At 45.2% G+C, this 21,003-nt stretch overlaps 1 protein-coding gene across 2 annotated transcripts in view; it reads left to right on the top strand.

Moving 5' to 3' along the window:
* The window catches only part of LOC119456308 (nephrin-like), a 311,635-nt gene that overhangs the window by 204,719 nt on the left and 85,913 nt on the right, over positions 1 to 21,003 (top strand). For both annotated transcript variants that reach the window (XM_037718006.2, XM_049669715.1), the window contains exons 4-5: positions 3,751 to 3,807; positions 18,237 to 18,355. In XM_037718006.2, the coding sequence (XP_037573934.1) occupies positions 18,283 to 18,355 (73 nt within the window). In that variant the 5' untranslated portion in view covers positions 3,751 to 3,807; positions 18,237 to 18,282. The remainder of the gene's footprint in view (positions 1 to 3,750; positions 3,808 to 18,236; positions 18,356 to 21,003) is intronic.

The raw sequence follows: 21,003 nt of genomic DNA, 5'->3' as shown, positions 1-21,003 counted from the left end.
TCCATAAAAATATGTCTCCCATCAACACGTTGGCTCGCCTTTCCTATTAACATATAGGTTAGTTCAGCCTTAAGTTGTTTTTCAGCAAATTCCACTTTCATGCACGCTACAAATGTACATGCGATGTGCTTGCCGGAAACAGGCCTTAATCAGACTTGGTGAAGTACCTCCAGTTTTCACCAATATGCGACACCCGCCATTCTGAAAAACAAAAATGACTATTGAATACCTGTTGTGCACTTGCCCTCGTGCAATGTGACGTACAGCGTATCCTTTTGCAGACCGCATTAACCCAACGAGACTAAAGCAGAAAATGTTTGAAACGAAAATTCGTTGAAGCAGGCCACAGCCGACGGTGGCGCAGAAAACTATTCATGCGCACCGGCAGTTTTTGAAGAACACCGGCCTCAGTGACCGATTGGGTTCCTGCTGGGCGTCCTACTGTGTGCGTGCAGTGCTCACTCTTGCCCTCTTTTCCTCGTTCTATTCCATCTTTCCTTTACCCCCAGCGTAGGGTAGCAAACCGGACGCTTTTCTGGTTGACCTCACTGCCTTTCGTCGCCTTGCATTCTTTATCTCTATCTCCAGTTTGCAAATAATTATTTTAGCAGATTTTTTTGTCTCTCACTCTCTGTCTTATTTTGTTAAATGTGTGTGTAGGTGAGGTTAGGGTCATGAGTGATGCCCGCTAGCTACTCATTCTCTCTTAAGCAAATAGTTAATAGCAATGATAGGCCGGCTCAAACAAACGAGCAAAAATACGAAAATAAAATGCAAATAAAAGGAGAAACGAGCTAACGCACAGTTCAAACAAAGTTCGCAGAAGCGCATTGTATACGTCATAGGACACGAAGTTTGTACAGCAAGTAGTATAAAGATTACGGAGCAGGCACTTGCAGTTCAAATGTATTTCAAGGAATCACAGTCTACGATATTCTCTTATCTTCCATCATGCTCTGCTAGATATGCATGCAAAGCTTCTATCTGGTCTAAAATTGTCCCTAGCGACCAAGTTTTATCCGTATCATCATGCCATTGTCACTGAACGCCTCTCTCTCCAGCGGGAAAAAATCCCTACTCGCCCCATTTTCTTCTTCTTCTTTTTCCCTTTTATTTTTGAGAAAGCCGAGCATTTATTCTATTCACTCGACGGAAATGTTCGCCCAACGTGGAAAATCCTCCGCACGCAGCAGCGCCTTAATTCAAAGCGCCAGCCACTGGTGCGTACAGTGCAGTTTCCTAGCTGCGAATGCTATGGATCTTATTTCCGTTGTGAAAAAGAGGCCGCGAGATGGCGTCGGTGGCGAAGATGCGCTCTAACGCATACATGCGAAAGTTTAGGAGGACGGAAGCCGGGTGGTGTGAAGACGAAGGGGGAGGGGCTAGAGAAAACAATCCCGGCGTATTGCACGGATGGCATCGCCGGAACTCCGACTCGGTCCCTCGGCATCCAGGAGACCATTTATTTTGCAAATCTTTTAACTCTTTTCAGGTACGTGCTGAATAAGTAGGCTCACTTCACGCGCCAACAGCTCCTAACTCCAATCTGCCTTCCGGCTCCCATTCGTTTTCCTTTGCAAACACTTTCAAACACTTTCTGTGGCTCCTGCTTATTCCCCCCCCCCCCCCCCCCCCCCCCACTTCCTTCTGTTTCGCTGCCATCCCCGTTTCAGATCCCCACTCTTCGCCTCGCAAATTCACGGCACTCAGTTTCTGGAAGTGATCACGGCAAGGGTTTAAAGAGAGCAAATGAAAACGTCGCCAAGCAGCTACGATGTAATCTTCTAAATGCAGTCTCCGAAATGATGTCTCGTGGTATATGCAGGCGCCCACACACCGCATGGAAATACGCGCAGCCTACGTAAGCATAATACAGTAGCTATGCCTTACTCACTGTCCTCCCAGTGCAACTTGTTTATCTTCTAAGTTTCAAAACCCCATGCAGGAATGAACCCGAAGTGTGAGACGCGTGAATTGGGTTTTTTGTTGCTCACACTGCATTCCGTGTGTCGCTGATGTGATTATAAATTAGAAACAGAAAACATATGACGTAATCAAAAACGGGTCATGATGGTATGCGAATGATCGTGCACATGATATTTTTGGCTTTTTACGATAAGCATAAGAGAAGAAAGAGATGCGAAGGAGAAGGGAATAATCGATTGCGCGCTCGTATAACGCTCATTCCTTTGGGCTTCGCCAGATCCGGAAATCGGAGTCTTTGGGCTGACGTACCACTGGTCTGCAATGAGCATTAGGTTCACATTAAGACGGCTCGCTAGTTGAAGGAGTGCTGTACATTTCACACCGGTATCTTTAAAAGTTCAGTTAGTTACTTTTTATGTAATACAAAACCCAAAATATTCCTGCTTGAAACTGTAGCCATCGCTCATCTTTACTATCCCACTCGTTGTTCTTACAGCACGGTTTTTCATACGTATTATTATGATTAAATAAATGCGTGTAGCTCATCTTTGGCTCAAAGAATAGCTAGTTGATTCATTGTAAATAGCATGGTTGCTTCATTTAGGTATTTTTCTCTTTCACTCTTTCTCTGTGTGTGTGTATGTCTATTTGTTATCGGAATTGCCGTCACAGTCTTCTTTAGCAACTTACGCTTTTAAAAACTTTAACTTCCATTCTATTTTCGGCTTCACGTGGAATTGGCATGAACGGACGCACCTCAAGGGAAAAAGAATTAAGATCACTGGCGTTACACGTAGGTTTCCGTATAAGAGCTTGCTATAGCTTTGTTTCACGTGAGGATACAAAACGCGAATAAAGCCTTTCTTGCCGCCAATGAAGCAAAGAAGAAGGTGCTTTGCGTGGCGGGAGGCATTTGCGGTAACAAAATATTCCACGTGATCTAAAAGACCGCCGAATGCAGAAAGCGACCGGGGAGAGAATGAAACTGATTGAATAATTCATAAGCGTGGCTTTCGATGGTGGTGACGGTAGTGCAAATCTTCGAAGTACGAAGCGCGGAAGCGTCTCCTCAAAGTGAATGCACTTCTATTTCTTTCTGATCGTGGCTCTACTGACAATAGGGACTCCAATTACGAAACATTTTTTGCACCATGTTTATGAAAACGGGTCACAGGCAATCGTCTTTGGAAGAGAAGAACGACACTGTTGGGTATTGGACCGGCTGTTTACAAGAGTCATATAAACAGCACTAATTTCCTGTTATTCCTTTGATTTCTTATTGGTCTGAAATAAAACTTTACTTTCCATTTGTATTCTTCACAAGCAATTCAGTGGTTTTGTTGCACTATCCCAAAGGGTGCTCTCGCATCCCATAGCCACTAACAAGCGGCATCCGTTAGGATATTTTTACCGCAGTTTTTGTTGATCCTCTATGTATGTATATCCTTCATATTTCGACGTAATCCTCCGATTTAGTTATTCAGAGAAAATCAAGACTTCTTAGTGGCGTGTTCTCTAAACTTACTTTCACTTTCATTTCCTTTAAGTATTCCCCTATTACTGCTCTCAATTTAGCCTGAACCTTATTGCGAGCAAATGGAGTGATGCACTCCTTCCCTACAGTCCTCTGTTGCACCGCAATATTGATTTTGCTGCATGAGAATATCAATAGTTGTGACTAAAAAAAAAAGGTATATACATATGTATGATGAACTCATTGCTTGCATGCTTCAAACTTCTTTTTTTAACAAGATGATGCGTCAGATCAACAGGTCGAGGATCCATAAAACTGAAATTCATAAAATTATTGTTTTGCTTTTTCAGGTGCCGTCATGCCATTCATTCCGGACTGCCGCGACCTCTTCATGACTGACTTGACCTGTGAGTTTATCTTTTTTTTCTTTTCTTTTGGTGGCTGCATGCGTGCCTATTCCAGAGTGCAGAAATGCCGTGAAGGCGACTTCTCATTTGCAAGGACTTTTAGCATATCGGAGATTAACCTTAGTATCACAAATGCTGGCGTTTCTCCTTGTTTAGGTTAGGTGCAGTCTGAGACTATGGCCTACATTCACTTCGTGAATAGTAATAATTGACGTCATACTACCATAAGACCTGAAAGCTTGTGCTGTGCTACGCAAGAATTGGAAAACAAAGAAGAATGCGTGAAACATATTGGCTGTTAAAAGGCTAAGTACAACGAAATTTCACTTTGACGAAATTTGTTATACTGAGTACTGTACACCACAAACCAATCTTGGCAACGCCGCTAAGATGGCAATGGTGTAATTTCTTTGTTAGCAGCCTTTAAACAGCGCTAAGCAGATGATGCGTGTACCTATGACGTATGTACCAGCATGCCACAGCTTGCATGGGTGCGCCATTTCAATCTCGGAGCGCATTGCAATCTCGAGGGGCCACGCTATAGGTCGTGGGTCGCTTTGGGCGAGTAGTCATGGCGGCGTTTTCTTCTCTTTTTTTTTTCTGTTTCAGTGTTTACAAAAAGGCTTTCTTTGGGGGCCTTTCGTGACGCTTCCGTTGGTATTTCAAACTTCATATTTTTGATGGAGGTTCTTCTATATCGACATTATATTAAACTAGGCTTCTTACGCAGTCGAATATTTTACACGTGATATGAACCTGAGTCCCGAACTTCTAGAAGCATTGATCTGCAAAAGGGCGCGACGGAGACGAGCGCTGAGTGCACCGGTATCGTTTCTTTGATGTCCTCGTCCCCGTTTTTCCTGCGCTTCTGAAACCTTTGATACTTTTAATATGGCTTAGGTTTACATAAATTGAGCACTTTAAATACAATCACGCCCATTTGATAAGCGCGGCTAAAAATAATTTAAGTAGTTCTCTTCAAATTTTCTATATAAGAGCGGCATCATACTTTGTATAAGTTGTACAACAGAATTGGATCTTTTATAAGTGCACGGAAGGTAGCAAACTTGAAAAGAGTGTCACCGTCTGAAAACGCCATGGTGTTATAACCGACAAATCTTATTGAGAACAAAATAAATCTCTTTAACCTCCCTGTCTTTCCCTTCATTCTTCTTTCTCTCTTTCTCCTTGCGATATTGTTAGTGGACATGATTTTGTACGCTACATTGCAACTCACCTGCTCTTTTTAGCACTGATTTCACGTAAGAAACAAGTGCACTTGTCCCTTTGCCGAATATAAGGTGATGAGTTCAGAAAGCTGTACCTTAACGTATCAGATTGAACCGCCACAATTTATTAGTTTTGTCAGCGACATCTCTTCCGAAGAACAAACACAAGTGCATTGCTGAAGAGCAACAACCGTTTTGCGATAACATCTTGTCATATAGGTGACAGAAAAAGGTTCGTTTGTGCTAAAAGCACCTACTCGACAGTCAAGCCGGTGGAATATGTCCTGGTTTTATAAGGAATATGTGCCATATTATTGTTCTGCTCACAGCTTCAACTGTGCTGATAGAGATACGTATGCGAATCGAGATAGCGCGTAACTTTGTATGTTTTTTTTTGTGCGCTCGCTCGCTCGCTCGCTCACTCACTCACTCACTCACTCACTCACTCACTCACTCACTCACTCACTCACTCACTCACTCACTCACTCACTCACTCACTCACTCACTCACTCACTCACTCACTCGCTCACTCACTCACTCACTCACTCACTCACTCACTCACTCACTCACTCACTCACTCACTCACTCACTCACTCACTCACTCGTTGCACACTATGATTAGTCGCCTATTGTGAAGCAAGATAAAGCAAATATAAAGAAATCGCTTCTGAGAAATCGTTTCTTATAATGAATGTCGGTGTACTGTGCCCTCATCCGCACAAGCTATTGAGTTCGTGCATCTTCCAGTACAGAGTGCATTCGCCTCACCCTTTTTGATCAACGAAGCATACAGAGTATGTGTTCCTACCTTTTCGCGACTGAAACGATTCCATTCTAGTACTAAGCCTTGTCTCCTTGTCTCCTTGCAAACTTTCTTCCTCACTCCGTGTCGCTATTTTCGCCATTTGTATACCGTGTGCAATAGGATATTATTTGTCCGTTTAAGGCAATATTGCACACAGTCTATATAGATGTTTGGAACGGAATTGAATTCGGTGGATCAGGCTTCAAGAAGCGAAGAAAAAGAAGAACGAAGCAGTTTCACAAAGTAAATGATAAGATAATCTTTACGGCAGAAATATTAAATAAAGAGAAACCCTTTCGCTTGAGTTGTCGTGCCTTTTAACCTTTGAAGCTTGAGTATGAGTGAGACATTTCTATTATCTTACTGGCCGGCCCGATTGCGCCAAATTAGAATTGCTGATTGCGACTTGATTTACATTGTTATAAGAGAGCTTTGTGTTTCCCCCCCCCCCCCCTTCAAGTAGTGATATTTACGAAAAATGAATGCGTGTATGTGACGGCACGCTCTTCTGACGCGTAAGCACGTTAAACCAAGGAAAAAAATGTGGTTGATCCCTCTTATATAGGAATCGGTATAGAACACGAAAGTGAAACGTGTCTTGACAGAAGTAGTGTAATGTTTATTGCACATTGATATATAATGTCTATTGGTGTTTTGTGGCTAAAGCGCCCTTAGGCGTTGATGCACCCACGCTGACGCCTGGTGGCACGTCTCCTCCATCACGACTACCAACGTCGATGACCATGAGCAACCGTCGTGCATATGGAAGCTGCACTACGATGCACACGCTAGCACAACGCGAAAGACGAAGCACGTAACTGACACACTAATACAACGCGCAAGACAAAGCACGTAACTGAATCGTCACCGAGTCAAATCAGCGCGTACAGCGCGTCGTAATTGCAGCCTCCGCGATCAACTTCAGAAACATTTTCAGAGCTAATTGCGGAGGCCTCGCTCCGCTGTGCTGAGTACGGTGAACGCCACCACCTAGGTGGCGTTGGTAGTGCTTCTTGATGCCAGCGTCCCTTCGAATGCTGGCATCGAGGCGTCGTAGTGCAGAGACCACCGAAGCGTTCACTGTCGGTGCGCGTTAGTGTCATAATGCAGTACTTCTCTTTTCTGCTCGTAGGCGGCGGCACCGCCCCGAGCAAGAGCGCGGGTACACGGAGGAGTGTTAGATATATAAGGCGCGTCTGTGTAGCTCTCTGCAAATGCGTTTGTGGCGCAATGGGTTAAACGCTCGGCGATCTATCGTCGCGGACCGAGAAGGTCGTGGGTTCGATTCCCAAATTTTGCATGTTTGTGGAACTTTTTCTTCTGGTTTCTTTCTTTGTATTATGTTCTATGACGTATTTCCGTGACGGAAATACGTCAGTGAAGTCTTGGTGGACCCCGGCATAAAACACTTTCGTGTTAAAAAATGGTTGACAAGGCATGAAACTACACAGTCTTAAAACTTCCAGCACAGCTTTTGAGTTCGTGTAAAACACAATGAACTGGTTACCGGTGCATGCTACAATTTGGCAGCTCATATAGCATTTTCTGCTGTACAACATTGACAAATGCAGTAGTCTTGCTCTCTACCTTAATTTCTGCGCAGCAAACTATGTGTAACAGACAAGAAACGATTGCATTTTAACAGAGATACACTGTAAAAAATTATTTCTTCGTTACGTCTCTAGCGATATTTCTTCGGGAAGCCCGGAAAGTAAAATATTCTTCGCATTCAATCTAAAAAGAATACGAGTACCATGACCCGGGAGATATTCTAAGCTGCAGTAGACATGAAATTGTTAGCGGTTAAGAAAATACGACTGAGAGTGGGAAGCTGTTTTCCTGGTATTAAGCCTAGCAGGTCATCTTATTCGCACCGTAATATAACCTATTCGAAAGTATAAACTCTGCTTTGGGAGCTAAAACTGCTTTCTGAAGATCATAGCCTCGCAGGTTTATTAGACCTAACAACCTCTATCACGATGAAATTGTGCATGTGAGGCTGACGAACGGTGGTCTTGGGGTAAGATCATATTGTGTCTGTTTTGTACTTCTTCTGTGTGAGCCCGTTCTGTGCTCGTTCATATTATGTCCGTGCGGTTTGGTGTGTAGTATATTTGATTGTGGGATTTTTGGCAGAAACTGCGTCACTACGCATATTATTGCATAACACAATTTACGAGAAAACCTATCTCCCCCTTGCCTGGGTTCTATATCATTCGCACCAGTCTGGAACTGATACAACTAAGTAATGTTAGAACGAGGCTTTTGACTGTTCAGGACAGGCAGAACAGAAAGAGTAGCCGCACGGTCTCCCTCCCAACCATAAAAAAAAAGAAACGAAGGAAGGAAGAAGAAATAAAATTTTAGCGAGTGCCTCGCTCTTAGAGTGAACAGTTCTGTATTAGAAATGCGATCCAGATGGCGCTAATGGCACCAATGTCACCGGAAAGCTTGCCGTACTAGTTTCGCGCTGGGGCCGCTCGTACATTGTAGGGTTTGGTACGCGGAATGCTGCAGCAGGTGGACAGTGGAGGAGCGAAGGAGAGAGGAACTCAGACAAGTATGAAGCAATTCGCTGTAGCGAATGCAGTGAGAAGATGCTTTATGGACGTCATTCCGGGGTGAAGCCTTCGCTTCTTTGTTTCATGTTTCGGACACGGTGAGACTGCCGGCGGGGCTCATCTTTCGTCGCTTTTACCGGAGAGCCCACAACACTCGGCACCGCCTTTATCGCTCGGCGCGTTCCTTACCACTTTTTTTTTCCTTCCTAGCAAGCACTTCAACGAAGCGGGACTCTCTGTTCTTGAGAGGTCTGTAAACAATAGCGACCAAGCCGTGTTCTCTGGGCTCGGCAGAGGCGTTCGCTTGAAACGTTCCCGGAAACAGCGTTGTAACAGCAGTGCTGAAAGAGGCTGGCGTCGATGTTGCCGCAGCAGAGAGACGCTCCATTTGAGCGCTCCCGTGATTTGCCAGGTTGTGTTGTGTGTTGTACTTCACTTCCAGTTCACTTGCCTCGTTTCCTTTATTTTCCCTGCCTAACGCTACTTCTCGTCCTTTCCTTTGATGCCTGCCACTAGCTGGAAATACCATTTCACGGACGACAAACGCTTTTACTGACTCGCAAGATGGATATACTGTAAGCTTACGCTCTCGCGGGAACATTTTGTTGCGCACTTTGGCAACTGCCATTCTCGACGAAAATAGAAAGGAGCCACTGAGAAGTAAGCTGGACGAGCCGAGAGGCTTATGTTTTCTCTACTTGCCTCGGATGAATTCCGCGTCCGGCTTTCAGCTTTGTAATAAAGCTTGAAGGTGCCAAATTGTTTTCATGACATTTTTGAGCGCCTTGACGACATTACCGAGCAATTTCGTTCCTCCCTCCCTGCGAATTTTTCTCACTTCTTTTATTGAACGTTGCCGTAGCGATGCTTACACTTGTACTCAATGTATTTTTTCTCGTACGCTTACGCAGTAGAGCTAGCTGAAAAATAGGATAAATGATATACATTTCAAAAGTGACGCGTTTTGCGTAAACCTTCATTATTGTTTCGTTGGGCCCGAATACCTCACACAATCAGAAAATAAAAATATGCCCAACTAACGAAATGAATTTCACACTACACAAAACGCACGCATCCCAAGGCCTTTAAGACATCGTCTTAGAGAGAGCATTCATGTATCCGTAATAATGTCAGGCAACATTGAATACTTTTTGGCTACAATATAGGCACATATTTTCTACGCAATAAGAAGGTCTATCTTGGCCGTCGCATCGACTAACTACGTGAAACGCAGCTACGCGCTCGGCTTTTATCTGTAATTGATCGCCCACTTCGATGACCTGAAAGGCAAATTTGGCATTGGATGACTCCGGATGGTTAAATTGAAGTAATTACTTGTTCATTATGCACGTGTAGTTTGCGCTCAGAAGTTGGTTCCCTGCGCTGCAAAGTAACAGCATTTTCTAAGGGACGCCTTAAACCGCTGTCTCCTGCGTTTGTTTGCCATGTATTCGCTCCGGTCGTTGGCCTCATTTGCATTGCCTTGCGAAAAAAAAAACACTACCTATTTCATTATGGTCTTTTCGGTTACGCTCTTCTTTGCGCAGTCATCGTTTAAACATACAAACATGCTAGAAGGTTAAGCGAGAAAGATTTTCAGGGGAAGAAGAAGAAGTTTGGTTCGACACAGTTGCACTGCTGTCTCGCTCCCGAGTGTTTTTGATTTTTTCGACGTTTCGTCAACCAGAATTGTCGAAGACGTCGGACGAGTCGCCAAGATACCTTCCCTACCGGAGGCCGGGGGCGCCTTCGCCTCCCGCCGCTTCGATAGGACCCTGCAGAAGAGCCCGATCTGGTAGCAACGGGAGCTCCGCCATGACTACGCCTGACCTGACACCGGGACAGAGGCAACCAAGTGACCCTGAGAGCAACCGTGAATGTAAGAGATATAAAGCTACAGAAACAGACGACGAGTCTACGCTTATTGATGACTGTGACATAGCTGACATCACAGATCTGGACGATGAAGGCTTCAGGCTTGTGCGTCACCGCAAGGAGAGGACCGTCGGAATCCCAGTGATTATTACACCTGTCACAGAAGAAGCCGACCTGAAAAAGGTGAATCCCATTGCTCTGTCTACGGAAATTGAAGAAATTCTTGGCGCATCTCCAGTTAGGAGCCGATTTACTGCTCAAGGGGCGCTACTCCTAGATGTACAGACAGAAGAACATGTGAACGCCCTTCTCAGTTGCAAGTCAATCTCAGGGACTGCAATCTCAGCACGAGTGCCAAATTCGTACCTACAAAACACTTGTATTATTAGAGGAGTGCCTAAATGGTACACTGACGAGGAACTGTTGAACTACCTAAAACCACAAGGTGTTTATCATGCAAGGAGAGTCACGCGACGCGTCCAAACTTCCGAATCCGAATGGGAGTCCAGGCGAACCAGCACCGTGGTTCTAACGTTCGCTCCGAACACAGACCGCCCAGAGAAGATCAACTTGGGCTTCACAAGACACGAGACCATTGACTACGTTGAGACACCACCGCGGTGCTTCAAGTGTCAGCGCTATGGACATGTGGCCAAGTACTGCCGTGGTGATCAGCGGTGTAAGAGATGTGGAGGACCGCATGATTTCAAAACATGCACGTGCAGGGAGAACGTTCTTTGTGCAAACTGTAGTGGTGGTCATCCAGCTAGTTATAGCAAGTGTCCTACGCGGGCAGCGGCAATAAAGCGAAAGAAAACGTTTATCTTGGGGCCAACAGCAAAGGATGAGAAGAATAAGACGAAGAAAAAGACGGAGAGTCGCAGAGAGTCAGATGACATCAAATGGAGTGAAACTGATTTCCCAAGCCTGAAGCCTCCTTCAGGAACCCAGAACACAGTGGTGCCATTGCGCAGCGGACCGGCTAAAGCAGTCAAATCAGTGAACAGAGACCCCATAGAAGAGAAGACTGCTGAACAACCGGAACAGCGCAGCTATGTGTCTGCACTGCAGCGACCCCAATCGCGTTGCGTTGAAAAAACACCACAGGAGGACTGCCAACAGGTGCTACGTGCTCTCTTCAAGGCCCTGCGATCACACATAGAGAAGATGCCAGCGAGCTCGATGAAGGACATGCTCGAAGTAGTCCTGGCTCTCGAGTCAGTGATTCTAAGCTCTGCCTCTTCTTAAAGCACCAAACAATATGGATGTGGTCAGGACACAATGTTCACCGTCTCGCCCAAAGGTGCCACTTATTATGCAATGGAACTGTGCGGGTCTTGCGTGCCATTTACCTGAACTGTCGCTTTTCTTACGCAACATGCCTGTGCCAATATTGGCACTGTCCGAGGCTGGTCTTCCAAGTTCCAGATCAATTGCTGGTTACGTCGCACATGGAAACCAAAGTATTCCGACATTTCCGAATGGAAGCGCCACGCTATATGTGCGACGGGAAATACCGCATTACGTTATCCCAGTTCAAGACCTTTGCAGCAGTGCTCTGGAGGTCACTGCTGTACAAGTGCGGCTGGGAAACCGAAGCCTCAGCGTGGCATCCGTGTATGTGAGCTCTCGCCAGAAGGTCTCGATGGGAGAGATCATAAGAGACCTCTGCAGCCGCTGCCCGGCTCCGAGGATTATATGTGGGGACTTTAACGCACACCATACTCTTTGGGGCGACAAGGTGACTGATGCACGTGGGAAGCAAATTGTGAGTGCCTTAGACACTGAGGGACTCTGCGTGGCGAATGACAAACAACCAACGTTTTTTCGACCACCGGCCTCTTACAGTTGACTTGACATTATACTCAGCAGACATCCTCGCATCGTCAACGACGAGTAACGATAGAATGGGTAGTGACCATTTTCCTGTCTTCGTCAACATTGCTGGATATACAACCAACGGCCGAAAATCCTGTCCTGTGACGCATTTGGATACATACAGGGACGGCCTAAGTGAATCATCTGGAGACCTGTTCGCGGACATGCTACGTAGCAAGAGATTAGCTACCGCTGAGCTGAAGCTACCCGACCACTTTCCCGCTCCGGATCTAAAGCTAAAAAATATATGCGCTGCTCGTAGAAGAGCGGAACGGAGGCTGATGAGGACGAAGGGCGACCCACCAATGAAGACAGTATACAACAGAATTAACGCGGTGATTCGACGTTACACGAAGAAACTAAGAAGAGATCAATGGGCAGCATTTTGTGCAAGCCTATCGGTCTTCACGCCAGTTCCAAGGATATGGTGGGTCGTTAATAACCTTGCTGGAAACTTTCGACCAAACAAGCCTTTTGAAGCCCTAGCATTGAAGATAGGCAAGACGCTCGATTGTCTTGCGAATGCCTTTGCTCAAGTATACTCTTCTGGAAGGTCAGCCGGCACAACCAACCCGCCTCCGCCGCTATCGTCGTCTCCGATGGATGCTCCTTTTACACTGAGAGAGATAGAGCTAGCTATGAGCAGCCTCCAACGTCGCTGTGCGGTGGGACCTGACCGCATAAGTAATCAGATGCTGACGAACCTACCTATTGAGCAACGACGTGACTTGCTGGCATTTTTTAACAAAGTGTGGGCTAGAGGGGATATCCCACATTTATGGAAGGTAGCATGGGTGGTACCGGTTCTGAAGCCTGGAAAGAATCCTGCAGCTCTGGACTCATACAGACCGGTATCGCTGACCTCCTGTGCAGCGAAGCTAATGGAGAAGATGGTGTGCACAAGACTCACTTGGTCTGTCGAGCAGGGTCGAAAACTACCGCCGTGCATGACTGGGTTTCGCCAGCGTCTAAGTGCTCAAGACAATGTGCTAGACCTGCTAAGCCACATAGAACATTACAGTGCGGATGGCCTGTCGACACTTGCTGTTTTTATGGATATTTCCAAGGCTTACGACTACGTGTCTCCAACAGCCATCATCAGCCAGTTACAAGTTATAGGCGTCACGGGTCATCTCTTGCACTTCATACATACGTTTCTCAATGATCGCCGTATCAGAGTCCGTCTTGGTAACACTTTGAGCGATGAAATAGGTATATTTCGCGGCGTGCCACAGGGAAGTGTTTTATCTCCCTTATTGTTTAACATCGCCATGGCTAGCCTCCCAAGAGTACTAAACCATCGAACACCAGTGAAGATATCTATATATGCCGATGATATCTGCATATGGGTCTCCGGCTACCAGCATCGGCGCCTCGCACGAATAGCCCAGGGAGCAGTAAATGCCATTCAAGGCCACTTGGCAACGCTTGGACTATCACTATCAGCAGAGAAATCATCATTCATACTATTTCCTGGAGTTAAACGAAAATCTACACGCTTGAAGCTGAATATGGACGGATACCACATTCGACAAGTCACCAACGTCCGATTTCTTGGCGTTACCTTGGACCACAGGCTAATCTGGCGCCGCGCTGTTGACCACGTTGTGGCGTCATCGTCACAGAGGCTACATGTGCTCAAGCGAGTCGCTGGCATACGCTGGGGCAACCACCCGACATCGATGCTACGGCTACATACAGCGTTGGTTACAAGTCAGATCCTGTACCAGCTACCCCTGATGTCACCCTCAGATAGCCAATACGAGCGCTTAGAAGCCATCCACAGAAAAGGTATTCGACTTTGCCTTGGAGTCCCTCAGCCAGCGTCGAACAAGAAAGTGCTCTACGAAGCTGAGTCACGCCCTCTGCGACTTCAGGCTTCCCAGAGTCTCATGATCCAGTTACTACGATTGAGTGAGTCTACGCCCGGGAAAGCCCTGTTAAGACGTATAAGTAACAGGCCACGGTCACATTTTTATGCAGCACTGAACACACTTCGCGTCTTAGGATTGCGCTGCTCGAGACAGAGGGAAAAGATAGAACCGCCCTGGACATTCGAGGACATCACATGCGACTTAAGTATACCACGATTGCAGTCAAAGAGCTGCATTCCATCTGCAGAAGCCAAGTCATTAGTCCTACAACATTTGCACACGACTTACCGGAACCACCTACAAGTATACACAGATGGCTCTGTCAAAGTAGACGAAGATCGCTGTGCAGCTGCATTCTGTATTCCCTCTCTGAGATATACATGGTCTGGCCGTCTAGACTGTATGGCCTCGTCGACAGTTGTAGAAGGCGTAGCAATAGCTTCTGCGCTGCGCAAACTAAAGTCTCTGCCTTCGCAGAAGGTGGTTGTCCTTACGGACTCAAAGGCCGCGTTACAACAGCTATACTGTGGTCTGCCATCCACCAAGTTCCCACGCAAATCACTAGCCCTTGTGAAAGAACTCAAGAACAAAGGCTTCACGGTAAAGTTTCAGTGGATTCCCTCCCACATTGGTATTACTGGCAACGAGAAAGCTGATGCGCTTGCATACGCAGTGCTCTATCATCCTCCCAAAATCAAGGCTCCAAAGAGTAATCAAGTGAAAAAATCGGACATTCGAAATAACTTTGGGTCGCTTTGGGTTCCACCACATATGCCCTGCGTAACCAAGAGATTTCATCGAGAGGAAGCATCACTTTTATATCGAATCAGGACAGGATCTGCTAGTACACCGGCCTGGTTATTTAAGACGGGACGAATCAATTCTCCGAACTGTACGGCATGTGACGAGACAGGAGATATTGAACACTTTCTGTGGTCATGCCAGCAATTCCAAGTTGAAAGGGACGCTCTCCTGGAGAATCTACAAAAAAAAGGACCTTCCGCATGCGTGCCTGCAACACCTTGTATTTCCCGAGGGATCAGTTATAGCCCGCACAGAAACTTCACGTCTCCTTATGGAATTCTTAAGAGAGACTAGTTTGATGGACATATGGTGAAACCATTCAGCGATATTGTAAGAGACGCTCAGGCGGAGCAATTGCCGGCCTTGATCGCCAGGCTAAACCCGCCTGTTGCTACAATCCACCACCACCACCACCACCACCACCACCACAAAGATTTTCAGGAGCCACGTTATTATTTTTCTTTCTCGACTACCTGTCACTGCCCATATGAAGTCCGATTCACAAAATGAGTCGGAGCTATGATGTGAACAAGCTTTTTTTTTACATTATTCGAACATTGTGCCACTATGAGCATGCCTGGCTTCATTTCAAGACGAGCTTGAACGCTCGATGTCCACTTTGTCTCTGTTGCTCTCATGAAAGTCATGAAAGCTTTTTTTAAATGTTTGTTGACACACGTCGTTTAGTTGGCCGTCATTAGCTAACACGCCTGTGCTGATTAAAATTTTGCTTGGAAGGCACGCAAGTTTACACGAACCAAACGCCCTCCAGTGGACAGAGCGTAGAAACAGATTCTCCACAGTTCTTACAGTAAAATGTTTGCCGTTTTGCTGTTCGCAGTGCGGACAAAAAATATAATGAAGTCAGCAATGTGAATCACTATGAAAATAACTTTATGTTGGCGAACTGGTCAGGGATCTTTATCTTTGCTTCTTCAACTACATGTTTTCGTATCATAAATATATGTTATTAAATGAACTGCAAGAAATTCTGTTAAACTGGCTAGTTGGTCGCTCGATTCATGATTCATGTTACTAGCTCAAGATTAAAACAGGACGCAAGGAGAAAATGCAGAGACCACAAACTGCGGACAACACTTGGTTGGACTACAATTTACAACTAAATTTCAGTTGTAGCACAACTTTCGAAGTGTCTCTAAGGAAGCTGGACTTCGTTTTGTCTTTGTGTGTATCGTTCTGGCAACATAAAACATGGAAAGAGTAAATGAAGCCCACCCGCTTGAAGGAGTTGCGCTAAACTGACATGGGACGAAAGAAAGACACAATACGACGAATAAAACGTTGAAACGAGCGCTTTGAACTAGAAATAACTCGCCCAGTTTACTGTGCTTCTCGAAGTCCACATATTGTCCTAGACACACTTGGCATATACAAAAAGAAAACATGACGATAGGTTGCGCCACACACTATAGTCAGTCTCGACACATACGCGCATACGCCAGTGAGCGTATGTCTGTTCTCCGTAGTTGTGCTATATTTGCACATATACACATATACTATATGACAAAATATTTGCACATATATAATCGGCTAATGGATATCCTTAAAGCACAGACCTGCCACTAATTCATTATTAGACACGTGACACCTAAGACATCGACACGCATTAGGTGTCATAAACAAACATGAGCGAAATGCACTGAGAGTAGCCGAATTTGCGCTTAAGACAAAGGTATACCCACGACTGTCAGTGCGCTTTGAGTTCACGTATCTGAGTCAATGTACTGAGTTGATTTATTTAAGTTGTTACACACATCCTCTGCGTGGCATTATAGTGAGGGGAATAAAAAACATACAAGCTTCAGTAGCAGGTGGAAATAGCATGATCAATGAAAATATGTATATCAGACACACACACACACACACACACACACACACACACACACACACACACACCACACAGAATGTAGACGTGACACACACACGCACACGCACACGCACACGCACACCACACCCACACACACGCACACGCACACACACACACACACACACACACACACACACACACACACACACCACACACACACACACACACACACACACACACACACACACACACACACACACACACACACACACACACACACACACACACACACACACACACACGCAGTAAAGACAAAAGCAAGGAAAGTAACAGAGGCAGCTCGAAAAAGCAATAAAATACTTTAATGGCATTTTGGCATCCTCTTATCAAAGAACAAACGAAGAGATAACGCCAACGTACATGTACATCAATATAATGTGGACGCGCAAGCTATTGGGCTATCACGCAATGCTTGCGCTTCGAAATGTGTGCGAGGTTTTGGAGGCCAGAGGCCCTCAGATATGATGGCGTCTTTTTCGTGCATTTCGAGGCCACAACATGCAATACCTTAGCGAAGCATAACGATGCATTGTGCATTATAAAGCACACGTTCTTCCTGAGAATGGTGTCAACGGGCAAGGCACAGCTGAAATTTGTGATACTTTACTCTTCTCGTTAACAGTTTTCTGTACAAAAACAAGGCTGATTTTTATTCACGTGTCATTTCTGCGGAACACTGTGTAGACGCAGTAAGGGAGAGAGATGAGCAAGAAGGGGCCGGAATATTAACAAGACGCACGTTCACTTTGCCACCCTGCACTGTAGGACTGGTTAACCTCCCTGCCTTTCCCCTATGACTTCTCTCTCTCTCTCTCTGCACTGTAGGAAGGAGATATAGTGACGAAAAGAGAGAACATAGAGAAGAGATAGAAGACAGAGAAAGGGAGCACTATTCGCACACACACTTGAAGATGCGCACCAAGTCTATAAACGGCGACTGGGGCGTGTCCACTTCGAGTACTGTATCAACGCTATCGTTCATTTCTGCGCCAGAGACTCACTCGGCCATCGTCGAAAGGTCTTCGCTGTATATTTACGTGGTGAACATAGATATCATCATACTTCATATTCCACATGTCTTTAGCGATTTAGGGAGCCTGAAACTGCAGATTTTAGTGGTATTGGAAGGCTTGGTTGGCGTGTTTACTGATTAATAATAGACAACGCGGCCTGTTTCTCACAAACCGCGGATGTTGGAAACAAAATAAACTGATGCGTAATCGAGATATTCTTGTCTAAGTTTGACCTGGCTCACCTCGATTGACATTCGCCATTTCATAAACGCAGTTTCAGGAGCTTTTCATGTTTTGCAGAACTACTTGGCCAATGCCATTTCAAGAACATAAATCACTTTTTTAAGTTCGTTATTCTGAATAATCCTTTCTCAAATAAATGTGCGTTACATGTTGATTTCTTAAGAAATTAATGTTGAAAACCAGTTTGCTGTAAGCAAGCTGAAAAGGCGACTACCTTCTGACCCTTGTTCTTGTTCTTCTTTTATAACTCTTTTCGCAGATATCTGAGAAGGTGTGCTTGATTGTGCTGTCGGGCCTTCGCTGCAATGCGACACTCGCGCCTTATTTCTACGTGGGCCCTGGCACTAATCGTGTCATTCTTCGACTTTGTATGGCCAGGTAAGTTTTTTTGTTGCTATATCTACGTCCCCTTACCTAAATACACAGCAGCGGTCTCTTCAGGACAAAAACACGTATTTGTAAAGGTTTTGTAACATTCTTTGCCGAGGCTGGTGCATTTTCAATTTCTCTTTCCTTCCTTCGTTCCAAGCACCTTGCATTCATTCAAGTACAGAAGCACAAACGCGTGCAATGATTGGCCAGCAACATGAAACTTGTGCGGCGCCTTTTTGTAGAGACTGGTTTTAAAGTTGCAACGGCCAATGTTCGTTTAGCGTGCCATTGTCACGTTTATAATCCTCAGTTTCTCCGAGAAAATCGAAACCCGAGTGGTGATATACATTTTTCTTCTTTTCTATTTAATGATTCCTGCCATGGAAGCATGATTATGATAAACACAATTGTTTAATAAAATGAAATAAACAAAGTATAATTATCCATGTATACAATGGTGACTGCTACTCCTTCTCACAATATAGTAATACTAATAGCGAAAATATTTAAGAAGAAATGTCACATGTTCGGAATATCTTGGGCGGAGATAGCTAAAGAGAGTAAATTAATGTAGTATAATCATACATTCGAACATATCGAGATGAAAAGCTTGTGCACCGGTTGCACCACACTCCGTACTAAAATTCTTACGTATACGCGTATACTGAGTTCCGAACGCGTACACGCGGCCGCGATAAACACGATGATGATATCTTCGGCTGCGCCACGGAAGTTGGCCACTAGACTTAACAGTTATCGCAGTGAACAAACGTTTTAAAATTCAGAAGTAGCTACCAACCTACTCAAAGGGAGCTGCGTGCCAGTAAGGACAGATATGTTTTGCCAACGACAAGTACGGTGTAAAGCGCAGGAAAAAAGGATAAAAAGCGGCCTTGCCGGGCAACCGCAGGAAAAAAGTAAAAGAAAATCTAAGGTTGTGCGGCTCGTTGTGTCATTTTCTAAATGATCACAAATTAGCAAGTTCCTGGCAATAATTTACGCTTACATTTTGTAGTTATTAAAGCTTAAGTTTTGCTTATTGGTTCAGAATTCAAGTTATCTACGTACAAGCAAGCGTTTATTCTTGTACAAGCAACCGACTGCCGGAGTAATTTCTGCTTGAAATTCTCCTTGCGATAAATTTTTTTCCAAGTTATCTTTCCCTATGTCTCCAGGTTGGACCACTTATTTAACGTTGGTTTTTCTTGACTTAATTCTTCTTTAAATATTTACTACCCCGCTTTCAATTCTTTTCTATTTTAACCTTACACCTGACTCCTAGCCTATCATTCACAGTGGGATTGTGTGACTCTCTGAAGACACCAGTCACACGTACATCTTGGGACACGCTGCTCTGCTTGTAGTCATTGTTTACTTTGGGTGCTTAAAAGCAGGTGCCTTGAAAGAGACTCATGCTAAGCTGGTGGATGTCATGGCTTTGCATCGTATAGCATCTGTTCCAGACAATGATTTGCTGCCATTCCAATCTCGAACACTGTCAAAGAAATGTTGTTCCGAACTGGTAGTGACATTAGCTAGCTCTTGCATGTCCGTTAGCCATTGCCATTCAAGTGACATGCATGTAAATTGGCCCTTACTAAATTCCTCCTGGGAAGACCGCGGTCCGTGCACGCGGCTGATTGCTGCGCGAAAAACGTACACAAGTAGCACTTACAATATCACCGTCAAAAAGTAAAATAAATATGCTTGAACGTTATTCTGACCTTTTGCATCTCACCTATTACGTGTATATCCCTAGAAAATATTCCGCTCTTATAATGCCATGCGAGGGAGTTGAACACATTGCTGTGCTACAAAAAGAGTTGGTTAAATATTTTCGAACCATAAGCGCAAGTATCGTAGCCGAAAATCGAGAAAATGGGGAAGGCCTTGTATCCAGAAATCCAAAGCCAACTCGTGTGTCTGCACGTCTACACGTTTACACGTCCGCGTGAACGTACGAAAGAGCGCGACGAACCAGCCTCGAACAAAGCCATGCGCTTGATTCAGGGAGCACCTTACCGCTGGCAAGAAACAAACGTTTCGGGCACTTCGGGATACAAATGATTCCCTATTCACGCCAAACTGCTGACACTGATTAACCTTCTAGGCGAATCCGACACCAGTGAATAATGGCCACAGCGGGCGAAGAGTCTTTCACCGATAGTTCTTGCCGACTTTAGGGCGACGCAAGCCTCTCGGCTGTCGCAATAAGGCGGGCGGCTTTGAATCGAGTTCAAAGCACCGCCTGGAAACAGGTAACAGAGAGGATACTTTAGCTCACTCGAAACTGCTAATTCTCCTCTGCAATAATATCACGTTCTTTTCGAGGGTGTCGGCTACACGACGGCGTCGGTCGTTATTGCGCCATGTTAAAACCAAATGACAATTGTTTAATGCCCAGAAAACCTCATTCGAAACGTCTCCACGAAATCAGTTACGAAATTCGATCATTAAACTGGTCTGAGGGATTGCTGCACTAACGGTTTTCGATAATGACCGTATCGGGACGACCGATTTGGGATAGAAAAAGCGAGGCTTAGGCTACCTAAAGAACGCACGCACCTGCTAAGTTAAATGTGCCACAGTCACGCGGGCGGCCTAGATTTCAATTAGGTATTGATCAACGCTTCCTAAGCGAATGGCACTTGCAA

This window comes from Dermacentor silvarum, chromosome 6, assembly GCF_013339745.2.
Source record: "Dermacentor silvarum isolate Dsil-2018 chromosome 6, BIME_Dsil_1.4, whole genome shotgun sequence".
Taxonomy (NCBI): domain Eukaryota; kingdom Metazoa; phylum Arthropoda; class Arachnida; order Ixodida; family Ixodidae; genus Dermacentor; species Dermacentor silvarum.
Note: the sequence above shows the minus strand (reverse complement) of the source record. Positions and strands in the feature narration are given on the sequence as shown.